Source organism: Sparus aurata, chromosome 24, assembly GCF_900880675.1.
Source record: "Sparus aurata chromosome 24, fSpaAur1.1, whole genome shotgun sequence".
In the NCBI taxonomy this organism is placed as follows: Eukaryota; Metazoa; Chordata; class Actinopteri; order Spariformes; family Sparidae; genus Sparus; species Sparus aurata.
Genome location: NC_044210.1, coordinates 20,421,967 through 20,437,606, shown reverse-complemented (window position 1 = coordinate 20,437,606; position 15,640 = coordinate 20,421,967). Strand labels below are relative to the sequence as shown.

General features: G+C 43.2%; 1 protein-coding gene across 1 annotated transcript; it reads left to right on the top strand.

Annotated features, from left to right (window-relative positions):
- The first annotated feature begins 218 nt into the window (after window positions 1-218).
- Window positions 219-13,343, top strand: LOC115576544 (NACHT, LRR and PYD domains-containing protein 12-like). Its single transcript, XM_030409072.1, has 7 exons — window positions 219-665; window positions 757-930; window positions 1,329-1,502; window positions 2,252-2,425; window positions 3,081-3,254; window positions 4,404-4,444; window positions 13,162-13,343. Exons 1-7 carry the CDS (start codon window positions 331-333, stop codon window positions 13,341-13,343), a joined length of 1,254 nt encoding a protein of 417 aa, XP_030264932.1. The 5' UTR covers window positions 219-330.
- Window positions 13,344-15,640: the final 2,297 nt, after the last annotated feature.

Below are 15,640 nucleotides of genomic sequence, written 5' to 3'. Positions count from 1 at the left end.
ATCAATATCAGAGCAGCCTCAGTGTACTCAGGAGTATTCACACAGATCTTTAAAGAGGAGAGTGGACTGTACCAGGACAAGGTGTTCTGTTTCGTCCATCTGAGTGTTCAGGAGTTTCTGGCTGCTCTTCATGTCCATCTGACATTCATCAACTCTGGAGTCAATCTGTTGTCAGAAGAACAAACAGCAGACCATCAATCTACAGAGACACTCTTCTACCAGAGTTCTGTAGACGAGGCCTTACAGAGTCCAAATGGACACCTGGACTTGTTCCTCCGCTTCCTGCTGGGACTTTCACTGCAGACCAATCAGACTCTCCTACTAGGTCTGATGACCCAGGCAGGAATGAGCTCACAGTCCAATCAGGAAACAGTACTGTACATCAAGAAGAAGATCAGTGAGAATCTGTCTCCGGAGAGAAGCATCAATCTGTTCCACTGCCTGAATGAACTGAGGGATCATTCTCTAGAAGGGGAGATCCAACAGTACCTGAGATCAGGAAGTCTTGCAGCTGATGTCCTCTCTCCTCTTCATTGGTCAGCTCTGATCTTCATCCTACTGTCATCAGAAAAAGATCAGGAATTGTTTGACCTAAAGAAATACTCTGCTTCAGAGGAGGCTCTTCTGAGGCTGCTGCCAGTGGTCAAAGCCTCCAAGAAAGCTCTGTAAGTGGCATTTATTCATCGTAAAATTGTTTGTCTTTCGACCAGAGAAACAGAAAGGTTTTCACTGCTTTCCTCACTGTTCTCTCTCCAGACTGTGCGGCTCTAATCTCTCAGAGAGAAGCTGTGAAGCTCTGTCCAAAGTTCTGAGGTCCCAGTCCTCTAGTCTGAGAGAGCTGGACCTGAGGAACAACAACCTGCAGGATTCAGGGGTGAAGCTGCTGTCGTTTGGACTGGATAATCCAAACTGTACACTTGAAAGTCTTCGGTCAGCTTTAAGGATTCATATGACGTTATTTACTTTATTATTCCAGCTCCATTTTCTTGAAACAGTATCTCTCATGCAAGAAATTCCAATTTTACAGCACAAAAAATCTCTGAATGATTAAATCTCCAATTGATTTTGTTCTTTGTTTGATTGACATATCGTGCAGGATGAAATATAAAGTCTGAATGAGATGGAGAAACTCAGTTATGATTAAATATTTTGCGACTTTGATTACTAGCTGTCTCTTTAATTCTGAGTCAGTCATGATTGATTAAGTAAAACCGTAAGGATTGTAATATGTGCTTAGAAGAGAGTATATATACACTCCCAATATCCAGACTCAGTTTTTGAACACAGATGTTATTTTTTCAGATTTGTTTTTACTATTTCTTCTTCAGGTTGAGTTGCTGTAACCTCTCAGAGAAAAGCTGTGAAGCTCTGTCCTCAGTCCTCAGCTCCCAGTCCTCTAGTCTGAGAAAGCTGGACCTTAGTGACAACAACCTGCAGGATTCAGGAGTGAAACTGCTTTCTGCTGTACTGAAGAGTCCACATTGTACACTGGAAACTCTTAGGTGTGATCAAAATGTTGTTTGTTTTAAACAAGTTGAAATTTAAAGTCAGCGGTCCATACAGTTTGAACAGGTTGTTTAAACTTGTTTTTATAGTAGGGAGATTGTTTACTTTTTTCAATGTATGTTGTTAATTCAGCTTCATATATTGTACAGGGTGAAATATCAACTGGCTAAACTGAAGAAATGCATTCATGTGACTTTGATGAATTGATGTCTGTTTATTCCAGATTGAGTCAGGATTAATCATCTTGTCATGGCAATCAAAAAATCTGACGCTGTCTAGTGGTTTTGAGATTATGATAGTGAAATATTCAGTGCAATGTCATTCTTTATCTCTAATGTACAACAACTTTGTATTATTCATAAACAAGAGTCATCACATATGCATACAGTAGAGATTAACTAAACAGGCAATTTTTATTACACTCATACTGATGCACAAAGAAAAAATCAGTGAATCACAATTTTCATCCCCCGACCCCTACTGTTTCCCATATATGTCTATGCCTTATGGTATATTAAACACAGTTGTAGTCTCATGTTGTACAACAATCACTTTTAGATAATATGTAAATGCATTATACCAATTAAAAAGCATTTCAACACATTTTCTATAGGTCTCCAAATGTTAGAATTGAATAGCAAGGATTTTCACAGGATATGAATTTATATACGCTGTATCAAAATGTCAAGACTCAAGATATTAACAGAAATATTATTTGACGTCTTATTCATTTTTTCGTCTCCAGACTGAGTCTGTGTGATCTCTCAGAGAGAAGCTGTGAAGCTCTGTCCTTGGTTCTCAGCTCCAAGTCCTCTAGTCTGAGAGAGCTGGACCTGAGTAACAACAACCTGCAGGATTCAGGAGTCAAGCTGCTGTCGGTTGGACTGGGGTGTCCACACAGTGAACTGGAAACTCTTAGGTCAGGATTTTTTTGGTTTGTTTGTTTTTGTTGTTGAATTAGTTTTCAAAAGTAGGTTCATCAAGTGCTGGCTGCAGGCTAAAGAACAGACTAGTTTCTGTCTGGTGGCTACTTAAATATACCACTGTGAAGTCACATTTTTCTTTCGTGAGTTCACACCGCAATCTGCTCAAAGTATATCTTTTTTGTCAGTGTCAGTATTCATCAACATGTTATATGGTTTTGGCAATACTAGTGGCTTTGCTATGTGCATGGTAATGTGGGTCAGTCCTCAACTTTGTTCCAGAGAGAAATATTTCAACAATTATTAGATAGATTAGGATACAACTTATGTTTCAGACATTCAGGTTCCACTTAGGGGTGAATTTTAAGAAATTTGGCGATCCACTCACTTTCCATTTAGCACCACTATTCGGTGAACCTTTTTTTACTTTTTACTTGATGGCCAAATATCTGTAAAACTGATTATATGCCCATAAGCCTGATCTGTACTATGTGTTGACTAGTGTTGAGAATTAAGAAGTGAACAAATATAATACCTGCTCAACATGAATTCTAAATGTGACAAATTGATATTGTTATTATAAGCACAGTAATATGCTGATGTCAGTACCCCCAGATGTTCTTCCATGTTTGTTGTTTTGTGTGTTTGCAGGCTGTCAGGCTGTCTGATCACAGAGGAAGGCTGTACTTCTCTGGCCTCAGCTCTGAAATCCAACCCATCCCATCTGAGAGAGCTGGACCTGACCTACAATCATCCAGGAGACTCAGGAGTGAAGCTGCTTTCTGGGAAGTTGGAGGATCCACACTGGAGACTGGACACTCTCAGGTATGAAGAGTCCTGCTGCCTGCCACAGACAATAAGTGTGGTTGGCAGTAGATACAGACAAGAATGCATACGCATATTTCTGTATCATCTAATCAAATCAAATCAAATCAAATCAATTTTATCTATATCGCCCAAAATCACAATCACATTGCCTCAATGGGCTTTGCAATCTGTACAGTGAACGACACATCCTCTGTCCTTAGACCCTCGATTCGAGTGAGGAAAAACTTAAGATGTTGATGGAAAAAAAAAAGACCCTTTTAACAGGGTAAAAAAAAAAGAATGGAAAAAACCTCAGGAAGAGCCACAGAGGAGGGATCCCTCTTCCAGGACGGACAGACATGCAATAGATGTCGCATGTACAGAAAAGAGCAACAAATCACAGTTTACAAGTAACATTAACAGAAAGTCTGATACAAGTTATAAGTAGAGTGAGTGGATCCGGGAGACGACTGAGCAGGACGAGGCATCACCAAGTGGTGCCCGAGCCACACGACCTCCTGTCCACCATGATGACCTGGAAGATGGCAGGCCACACAAGATAATTAGTAATAGACAGCAGTGGCGTGCACAGACTTTTTGAAGGGCAGGTGTGAAAAGAAGGGCATTTTAGCGTGCGTTTTGGCTCCCAAGAGGGCACTTTTGCGTGTGTTTTGGCTCCCAAGAGGACTCTTCAGCACGCGTTTTGGCTCCCAGGAGGGCACTTTAGCACTTTGTGCGCACCACTGATAGACAGAGAGGGCCATCAAGATTTATAGAATATACATATGAGGAGATAGTGAAGCAGAGGAGAGCAATGATCCAGCAGAGCCCAGGGTGTGACGATCTAGAGCGATCAGTATTTCAAGGCAGCAGGAGTCCGGAAACGGTAGATGGTCCCAGGGGGCCGTGGTCCATCAAAAGGGAGCCTGAATGAAAGAGGGGAGGAAGAGGACGAGGAGAGAGATGAGGAGGGGGAGGAGGAGGAAGCTATAGAGAGTGTAGAGAATCATCATGAGTGGGTATGAAAGGGGCATCGATGAAAGGCTCAGTCCTTTACAAGCGAGGGTGGAGCGAGATTCACCACTTTGTGAAAAACATGATTGTATAAAGGATATTAGTTCCATGCTGAAAGAGGATGTGCTGCTCTGACCCCCCTCCTCCTTTCAGGGTGGAGCCTGCTGGAGTCCGATGGTTGACACCAGGTCTGAGGAAGTGTGAGTGTCTTTTTACTGTCATTCATCAAAACACTGTGACATCACTCATTCACATCTGTGATGTCATCATCACACTGATGACACATTAATAACTGCAGCTGTGTTGTGTCTTTTTCTCTCCATCAGATTCCTGTGAGCTCACAGTCGACACAAACACAGTCAACAAAAGGATCAAACTGTCTGACAACAACAGGAAGATGACAAGTGTGTTAGAAGGTTCAGTCATATCCTGATCATCGAGAGAGGTTTTGCACATGGCCTCAGCTGCTGTGTAGAACTGGTCTGACTGGTCGCTGTTACTGGGAGGTCGAGTGGAGTGGCAGAGTCAAAATATCAGTGAGTTACAGAAGAATCAGAAGGAGAGGAGACAGAGATACCTGTGTGTTTGGACTGAATGATCAGTCCTGGAGTCTGTGGTGCTCGGATGATGAGGATGGTCATTACTCTGTCCATCACAAAAACAGACAAACACCCATTTCCTCCTCCTCCTCCTCCTCCTCCTCCTCCCCCTCCTCCTCCTCCTCCCACTCCTCCTCCTCTGGTAGAGTAGCAGTGTATGTGGACTGTCCTGCTGGCGCTCTGTCCTTCTACAGAGTCTCCTCTGACTCACTGATCCACCTCCACACCTTCAACACCACATTCACTGAACCTCTTTATCCTGGATTTGGGTTCTGGCACAAGTTGTCTGGTTCCTCAGTGTCTGTTTGTTCTCTGTAGGAGGGAGAGTCTCCTTTCAGAAAAACATTCTCATTGCTGAACAGTTGAGGTTGTCTAAATGTGTCAATGATACTTTGTACTGGAAATACTGAGAAGCCATCAGTTACAACTATGATGAGCATCTCAATTGGTTTTTCTTTTTATACATGCTACACCATGTAAGAGAGAGATCTGCAAATGCACATGGCAATCTTCATTTGTGTGGCGAGTCTACATCCAGTTACTTTAAGCACAACCTTGCTGGGCTAGATGCTGTGTTGAGTCCAGTAAGCTGAGCTGGGACCGAACCCGGTGAATATAGTACCAAGGGGATTTACAGCTCTCTGACAAGGCCAGGGATTACAACAGGGTCAAACCTGCAGCCAAATTCAGCAGGAAAACCAATTAGGTACTGCTTTTCTTTTTGTCAGACTGGTCTCTGTCGTTCCAGCCATGTTAACTTGACTTAGCACAGGTATCGGCAGAGTTAGCAGCAGTAAGTGGTCACTTTAGCAACAAGTACAGCTGTCTGTCCATCGGGAAACTCAATAAATTACAGAGAGCTGGGGCAAAGCAGCTGGAGGACATCAGAGGGAAAGCCAGAGAATTTTCAGACGGAACAGAAGGAAAAAAGTATTGCGAGGGAATGCAAAAGATTTCACTGTGACCCTTACAGGGCTCCATACTACCCCACTGCCTACATGGGCTTGATAATCTGGACAGTGAATGACGTCCTCTGTCCTTAGACCCTTGATTCAAGATAGGAGAAAACAATAAAAAACCTTGTGGCAGGGACAAAAATGGAAAAAACCCCAGGAATAGCAACAGAGAAGGGATTTGGCATTAGATGTTGAAATCAAATTCAAAGTCAGTGCCCTATATCACTGTATTCCTGGTTGATCTAAAGATGTTTCAAAAAATTATAGATCCACTCAGCCCAGAAATGTTCTGTTGGAATCACAGGATGTATCAGGTGGTATGTATGCTGTGTAGCTACTGAGGCACACAGACAAATCTCTACAGATCTCAGTGCAATTGCAGATCTGGATACAGATTTAGAGATTCCTTTTCTTATTTACAAATCTGATCATGCAGGCATGCATTGAGATGCAGTCACAAATCTTTCAACCCACGTTTGTAAATACTTCTGCTACAATAATGGCTCCCCTGCAATGCTTTGATTTAAGTCTTTTGAATTATCACTTGAAAAACCAAATAGTTAAAGTAATATTAAGTTATGTATACATTGTCTATAGCATTAAATGTAAATGACGCAACTGTGAATAATTATTAAGCACAAGGCTGGCAATGGAATGTACAACATCAAATGTACTCGACACTGAACCTAAAACAAGAATTTACTGGCTTCTTTCATGTGTTTTTAATGATGACAAAAAAGTTCAGTCCACCATAATGATTATCTTTTTAAACTCATCGAGTAGTGTCTGTACTGGTGTCATAAGTGTGTGAAAGAGAGAATGGTAGCCCAACATTTGTCTGTGTTTTGTTTTTCTTGAAAGGTCTCTGAGTAAAGTCTTTGTGTGTCAGACCCAGTGGCTCAAGTTGTTAGAGATGCGTTTGAGACTCATAACCTATAAGAAAGAAAGGCCAAGTATCTGATGAAGTTTCTTAGATTGATAGAGTGCTGCTTGGAAGTTTTTAGGTCATTGGTTCAATCCTCATATGATTCAGTCAATTTTGAAACCAGAGGAGTGAAATGCTCCTCGAAACAAAAGTCCCATATAATATAACCCATTAGTTCAGGATGTAACAGCTGTGCTTAGAAGTTTGGGGTCCAATCCTTGGGTGAATTTTGAGGGCTGGTTTACAAAGCAAAGCATGAAAAGCTCTAAGAAACAGAGGTTCACATACGATACTCAGTATGTATCTCTGTATTTTCTATAAAGTGGGCTAAATGTTCAGTTGTAAAACACCAATTCACATGTCTTTAACACTTTTACTTAAACAGTTTCCTTCCCTGTTTGAAAATGTAAATAAACATGTAAATAAAAGGGAGGACTGAAAGTCAAATAATGACGGGATCATTGAATGAGGTGAACAATGAGGTTCTTTTTTTTTTTTTAGTGTCAATAAGTGCCAGAGTTTTAATATATTCTTTAAACTCGCACAGGAAACCTATAAAGTTCAGAGAAATGTTTTTAAAATTAAATGTTTGTGTGTGAAAGTGACCAAACATAATAAGTTCACCATTAAGCATTGACCTAATTGTTGTCAGTGTCTAAAAATGTTGAAAAAAATATAGATTTGTTGGAAATATATTGTGTAAAATGTTCATGTGTAATTGTTTCTTGTGTCCAAAGTACATAATGACATTTTTACACTTAATTTTTGATTTTACACAATATGTAATTTTACAGTTGAGCCCAGAAAGTGAAGTAAAATAAATGTGTTCAAGATTCTGGTTCATCATCACACAAGCTGCATTTGTTGTCAGTGTCTAAATAATTAGAAAAAATATAGATTTGTTGGAAATATATTGGGTAAAATGTTGACGTGTGCTTCTTTAATCTTACTGGTAATATTTTGTATTAATGGTAATAACCAGGACCTGTGCCTGTAAAGAAGCTGTCTCAGAAGGCTTTCCCTGTCTCCTCTTCATCCATCTTCTTCTTCTTCTTCGTTGGTGTGGGCAGCTCCTCCTGCTCCATGCTGTCTCTCTGCAGAGCACCAACAGACCCAACACATATCTGCAGGGGCAGAGCGCCCTCTGGTGGCTGCACACACACACTGCATCTCTGTGTGGAGAGTCACAAAGCCCTCTGGTTTCTATCACAGCAGCTAAATCACACAGACAAATATATTGTGTCTACAAGCACAATGTGACTGACAGCTTGACACACCTGCAGCAGGTAGCTCAGTGTGCTGGAGGACTGGCAGGAAGTTGTGACACTGTGACTTCAGTCCTGGAGTCAGTCTGAGCTTTGAACACAGCTCTTCAAATAAAAGAGGCAGAAGCTCAAAGCAGGACGTTCAGCTCTCTGATGAGCTGCTCTGGAGGTTGTGGGTTTGAATCCTGACTCTTTATAAAGCTGCTGCTCAGAAGAAGGAGTGAAAACCTCTGAGAGACTCTTTGCTCTCGTCCTCCTGTTAGAAAGAGTACAAAGAGTCTCTCAGAGGTTTTCAGCCCTGTTTAGGCTTTTGAAATCAAATGTATCATTTGGTCTGTTAGAATAAGCTCATTGAACATGGTTGTGGTTTTCTATAACATTATTCTGGAATTCTTTCTCATGTTGTCATTTACCCCTCTCTCTCTGTCTCTGTCTCTCTGGTCCAGTCTGATTCTGGCAGAGCGGGACAGGTGAAATGTGTCTGCTCAGAGAATGATGAGCTGTTCTAACGTGAGCTACCACTGCATGCAGGTGTACACATGAGAAGTGGCTCAGCAGGACTGATGGTGGTGGTGAGGTGAACTTAACTATGAAGTCCACTTACCAACAACACAAGGAGAAGCAGCAGAAAGCTGAGAGGGAGAAAAAGGCCAGACAACTAGTGACTCAGTTTGTCAAAGAAAGGTATTAGTCACTGACCTCGGTGTTTACAATATGCTAGCCAATGACAGAGCAACAGATTCCGTATGAACGTGGTTGGATTAGCCTATAAGAGAACAGTTTACAGTTAGCAGTGCAGTGCCATTTTATTTAAAGTCTCTACCTTTATTGCCACGGGAGATCTGATGAATGTCATGTAGGTCTGCACAAAACTAGATGAACTTGTGTGATAAACTAGGCTACGAGGCTAACATGCAAGATAAAATCTGACATTCTGCTGGTGCTAATGAGCAGTTTCATAACTAATGAGGAGCCCTCAACATGCACAGATTCAGCCTCAGGAGGACACCTGCCCTCAACCCAAAACCAGCTGAAGGAGAAGGAGGTGAGCAGTACAATCCATAGATAAAGGCTTTAGGTTCAACATGTTCATTTATACAGGGAGCAGCTACCAAGCTAGTTAGCAGCTACCAAGCTAGTTAGCATATTAAGTGTTGGTGATAACAGACAACAGGCTGAATGAGGCTGAAAAGACTGTTACCTTAAAATGGAAAATCCAGGCTCACTTTCAAATGAATTTAAGATATTTCTTTTCTTTCATGAGCAACAATTGTGAGGCTGCTTAGTGTGGAGTTCATTTAAATGCAATGTTAATGTGGTGAGAGAACCTGCATGCATCACTGCATCAGTACGGATTCATACCAGACTGTATTATGCACATTCTAGATAGTTCAGAGCCAGGTCCCTCTGCAGGCCATGATGCAGCAGCCAGAGAGGACACCAGAGGGGTTCAAATACAGGAAGAGAACAGGGCGAGTACTAGCAGCACAGATGATGAGGAAGAAGCAGCCGAGAGTCAGGAGCAGAGAGAGGCTGAGTTGAGGGACATTGGTGAGACTGAGCAGCATGCAGAACCTGAAGATCTGCTGTCTGCTCATCAGGGTTGTGTCCAGAAAAAGTCCCTGACAGTGACAGAGCAAGCATTGTTAGAAAATGAGCTACCACAGAGGAAAAACAAATGGCCAAAGATTCTGAGGGAAAGCCATTTCCACATGACTTCAAATATACAAAGGCAGCAAATGGCAGAGAAAAGATGAAAAGGGATTGGTTCATTTACAGTGAGAGTGTAAATGCACTCTTCTGCATTCCATCAATCCTTTTTCATGTGACGTAAAAAGACCTTCTCAAAGTGCTCTGAGGAGCCAACATGGTTACAACATGTGTGATGTCAGATGGCGCCGCATGTGTGACAAATTCCCACGCCATGAAAACAAGCGAGCACACAGGGATTGTTACTGGAAGTGGAACAACTTGCAATGTTCTATTATGGCTGCAAAAGGGACAGACCACCATCTGCAAAGACAGATGCAGTCTGAAACAGAAAGAAATATCGCTCTCTTGGAGAGACCACTTGATGTTACGCTGCACTTGGCATCCAGAAATTTGCCTTTCAGAGGTAAAACAGAAAAGTTAGGCGACGTCCACAATGGGAACTACTTGGGAACACTAGAACTAGTATCCCACTATGACGCACTTTTAAAAGAGCACCGAGACAAAGTGAGGAACTCAACCAAAGAAACCAGACTTACTCATTATTTGTCCTCAGACATTCAAAATGAGCTCATTGAACTGTGTGGGAAAAGAGTCCTTCAATCTATTCTGAGAGAAAGAGAGGATGCCATTTATTACAGCATTATTTGTGATGCCACACCAGACATTTCCCACACAGAGCAAAATGTTGTGCTCATTAGATATGTCCATTATAATGAGGATGCAAATGAATGGGAGAGAACAGAGAGGTTTATTGAATTCCAACAAACAAACAGGGAGTGAAACAGCAGGGATGATGGAGGATGTGCTTCAGAAACTAGGGAGAGATATTGGTGATTGCAGGGGACGAGGCTGTGACAACGCTGCAAACATGTCTGGGAAAGTTCAGGGAGTACAAGCCCAAATACTACAGACCAACAATCTGGCCACATTTTCACCTTGTGCTGCCCACACGTTACATCTTGCTGCAGGATCAAGTGATGAAGTGTCAACTTGTTTTGGCTTCATCAATCGTCTTTACAAATGTGTGAGTGCCAGTCCAGAGCGATGGGCCGTATACAAGGAAAGTAGCGGCTGCTCTCTCCACAGCTTGTCTGACACTCGCTGGAGTGCAAGAATTGATGCCGTTAAACCGCCAGCAAAACACTTAGCGAGTGTCATGGAGGCCCTTAGTTCCATACTCAGTACATGCAGTCTGTCACATGATGCTAGAGCTGAAGCTGTTGGTCTGAGGAAGCACTTTATGTCATTTGATGCCATTGTACTTGTCACCATTTGGTTGAAAGTATTGCAGTGTATTGATTGCAGGAATGTGATACTCCAGTCAGGGAACATTTCTCTGGAGATGGAGGCAGCCAATGGAAATGCACTCAAAGATGAGATGCAGGCTCTTAGAAATGAACGGGATTCCCTCCTCTCTGAGGCAACATTGATGGCTAATGAAATGGGGATTCCACCTCAATTCAAAAAAGAAGTCAGCCGTGAGAGAAAGAGAAAGAGGTTTTGTGATGAGAGCCCAGAAGAAACAGTTGAGGGCGACTGTGCAGAGACATTTGGAAACACTGTGTTTTTCACTGCCATGGACCAAATCATTAGTGACTTGGACACTCGCTTCCAAACCACAGCAAACATTGTTGAGGAAGCTGCAGCCATTTTTAAGGTTGGTCAGTTAAGGGACAGTGATGTTGCTGCTCTGTGTCACCCACTCATAAGCAAGTACACAAAGGACCTCACAGCTCAGTTTGAGAGTGAAATCAGGCGTCTCAATACAGTATTTTCTGCCACTTTCCCCTCTGATTGCACCAGCCGTGATCTCCTCAATTCAGTTTACAGAATGCAGCTCCAGAGCACTTTTGGTGACGTTTGTATTGCCATCTCCCAGTTACTGTTGGTGGTGGAGAAAGTGAAAGTTATCAAGAGCTACCTCAGGTCAACAATGGTACAGGAGAGGTTGAACAGTCTGGCAATCCTCTCAACTGAAAGTGAACCGGCTCTCTCTCTAGACTTCAAAGATTTCATTCACCACTTTGCTACAAAGAAGCCTCGGCGTCTAGACTTTGGCATTTAAATCAAGAGACAAAAGGAGAGTTGAGAGAGAAAGAAAACAGCAGCTGTACGATCATGAAGACTCGTCTGTATCATAACTGATGTCTGCAGATGAAAATAATCCCTGTTGATAATACTGCATGTGAAAGAAAGCACCTTTTTCATAGGAACCTTTACTGTATGAGCAGTGTAAATGTTTTACCATTGTTCATGTTGGGATTTGTTGATATTGTTTGGAAGTATCTATCTTGAATATTTGAACATCTGCTGTGTTTTCTAATAAATGAGTGCTGCCTAAAAGAAAGCAGAAACACTCAGTGGATTTCTTGCAGTGCACTATGTAATTGTATGAAATAACTACAGCCTAGTTCTTCATCAAGGCGTACATTTCATCATATACAACAAGTCCAGAAATGAAGGAATTTTGAAATGGTGATTACTGATAATGTTTGTCTCTGAAGTATACATAATGTGCATCTGTTATAAATCCATCCTGATACAGTGATGCATGCAAGTTGTTTCAACACATAAACATTTAGAATGAACTCCATACTAAGCAGCCTAACAACAGCTGCTCATGAAAGAAAAGAAAGATCTTAAAGTCTAATTCTGACAGTGCTGGATTTAAAATGATGTCATCAGCTAAACATGCTCGGTACACGGTCACATGCAGCAAACCTTTTCACTAAATAAGACACATTTGAATCTGTCATGGGGCCCAAGAGTTGTGGTGGCGCCCCTGGTCCTCCAGCACACTGAGCTACCTGCTGCAGGTGTGTCAAGCTGAACTTTAGTTTGTGTTCAGGCCGTCTCAGTTTGTCCGTCTGCGTCTCCATCAAACACCTCTAACAACTCTCCCACATGAATCATGTGATTTCAGCAGGTTAACAGTTTCAAAAGGACGTCAACAACTCGTCCCATCAGTTTGGGATATCGGGGCTTCCGCGGCCTCGGACAGAACCGGGACGGTCGCGTGTTTAGGAGGAGATCCAGAAAGGTTTGGTGGACTGCCGACACTTCACCTGACTGGATTTGACTTGTGGGTGAAGTGTTCCTTTAATGTGGTGGGTGTCAGACTTGAGATCCACTGAGTCAGTGTGGCTGACAGCTGAAGCACTGAGCACTTTATTCTAATGTCCACGTGTGGCTGCAGGGAGTTACAGGTGCTCAGTGTCACCTGCCAACATGTGCTCGTGTTAAACTGGATGGAAGGATGAAGCAGACGAGTGGATTCTGTTGGACCAGCAGATGATTCACGTGTTCCGCTGGGTTTTCTTCTCAACATGTGGAACTTTAGATTGTCACAATAAAAAGAAAGTGAGAAAGGAGGAAGTCTCTCTCTTCTGCCTGCAGCACAGAAGCACAGATCAGGGATCAGCTGACTGACGTGTTCCTCTCTGCCTGCTACAGAAACCAGCACAGACCAGCAGGATTTCCATGCTGGTCTGTGCTGGTTCAGCTGGTGCAGCAGCATGATGGAGCTGGTCTCATTAGTGCTGCTGGGCCGAGCATCAGTGATGTTGTCAGGTGTCTCCACAGGTGAGTCCACAGGACATGAACAGCCTCCACAGATGGAGGTGAAGCTGCTGTAGCTGACCACAGATCAGCTTCTCTCCCGGGCTGCCACGCTTCTCAGCTCCCACTGGAAACAAGAGCTTTTGTTTTGGTTCCTAACACCAGTAAATTCAATTCAGCACGACTGAAATACAGAACAAAAAGTTCTTGATGGGGAATTGAATTCATGTTGATACAAATACATTTACAATCCATAAAACACTGGAAGTAAAGTAAACAACAGGAGCTTGTTGAACATCAACACAGTCACATGCATCACAGTACATTCCTCCACAGGAGCTGACTGGCAGCTGGAGGATGGAGCTGTCTGACAGAACTCCACCTGCTGGATGATTTCCACCTCCACACAGATGTTGATGCTGTGGCCTCTGGTGTGTGTTTGGACTCAGCTGGTACCAAAGCTGGCCCTGCTCACAGAGCTGGTTTCAGTGGCAGCGCTGCAGACTGCACACTGTCACGGCTTTCTTTCTTTATGTCTTCTTGTGACAATATATATCTGACAGGTTTAGCAGTACAAGTGGAGCTGCACTGTGTCTGAGCTGTTTGTGTTTCTGAGCTGTAACACATCATCAGTCAGAACCGGTCTGAACGGATCATCTTCTGGAAGATCCTTCATTTCTGACCGGACTCCAGAAACGCCGCCTTCAGATGATGAATCCCGACCAAACGGCCGAGCTGCGTCAGCCGCTCGCGGCTCAGGTGTCGGGAGAAAGTGAGAAAGCAGATGAAGATCTGAGCTACACAACACAAAGAACACACATTCATCAGTTGATGATGAGAGTGAAGCCAGAAGTGAGTGATCAGTGTCACACAGCTGGCTGTGCCCTCACCTGCACACCTGCACAGCTGGAAGCTGCTCGAGCTTCACTCTCATGTTCTCTGCAGGTGACAGTGAGACGTCTACCTGAAGGCACAAACACACATTTAGAAAAGTCTTTAACTACAACATGCAACAACATGCAGAGGGGGTTAAACATGAAGGGAAAGCAGGACGTGTGGTGAACAAATGGAAACAGGATCAAGCTGTTGAATCAAACTAACTTCAGACTAATATTATCAGACTGATTCAAGCTGGATTTCAAAAAGCTCCCGGTGGAGTCTTTGACCTGTAGTGGTGCTGTGGATCAGTGTCTTTATGACTGGGTCCATTTAGTTTGCCTCATTGTACACTGATGGGTTTCCATGCTGCAGCAACACAAACACAAAGACAGCGGGCGGGCCTGCTGCGCTCACACGGACACATTCCCTCTGTTACAGGTGGAGCAGCAGGAGAACCTGAGGCAGCAGCTGAGGCTGAACACACAGTAAAGTTACAGCAACATGTGCTGAAGACGCTGAGCTCTCTCTCTCTCTCTCTCTCTCTCTCTCTCTCTCTCTCCATCAGCAGCAGCAGCAGCAGCAGCAGAGTGCGCTGGTGACGGCACACCTCTGACCATGCCAGTCACACAAACATGGAGTCTGTCATGGTGTTTGTGTGAAGCGTTCAGCGCCTCCACTCGGCTCACAGCTGATACTGGCTCCACTGTCGCTGTGACGCTGCTCACAGCAGCAGCTGATGCTCACGTTCACATTTCTCTCGTCTTGTTGGAGCGCTTCAGCCGTGAAGTTTCTGATGCATCATCTTTGTTCTTCATCATCTCTCACAGTTGGGATATATTTCTTCTCTTTCTAACTGAGTCCAGAGGAGAGCACACACAGTCAGTGCAACAAAACTCTGACTCAGATTGTAGAAAATAACTGTATTCACCACGTCCTGTTAGAAGTGACATGGTGAAAGTTTGGGCCTGATGCCAGCGGGTGTGTTTCCATTCTGCTCTGTATAGCTGCAGAATCAAAGCCGTGGAAGCGTCCAGATCTCCAGAAGGAGACACGCTACAACATGTGTCCTGTTTACAATAGATGTTGATATGGCCACTGCAAGCATCGCTGCAAAACTGAAAGTACTGACAGTCCAGAATACAGAAGTGAAGAAGACCTCTGCATGTGTGTGTTGGTGAACACACACGTGTTTCTGTCTTTGGTGTGTGTATGAACCATCTAATACATTTTTAACTCAATGTTTCTGTGCCACTAAGCAGAGCGTCCTCCTGATGAAACATACAGACAACAATGATTGAAATAAAGGCTGGAGAAAGAAGGCAGAAAACAGTGGAAGAAGAAGAAGAAAAGCCCTCAGCAGCAGCAGCAGCAACATGCTCCACTTCTTCCTCCACAAAGGAACCAGATTGTGCTTCTTAAAGGCACAATAACAATGCAGGATGTGAAAAAGATCAGCAGCTGCTTTAATGAAACAGCAACATCCCTCCTCTAGCAG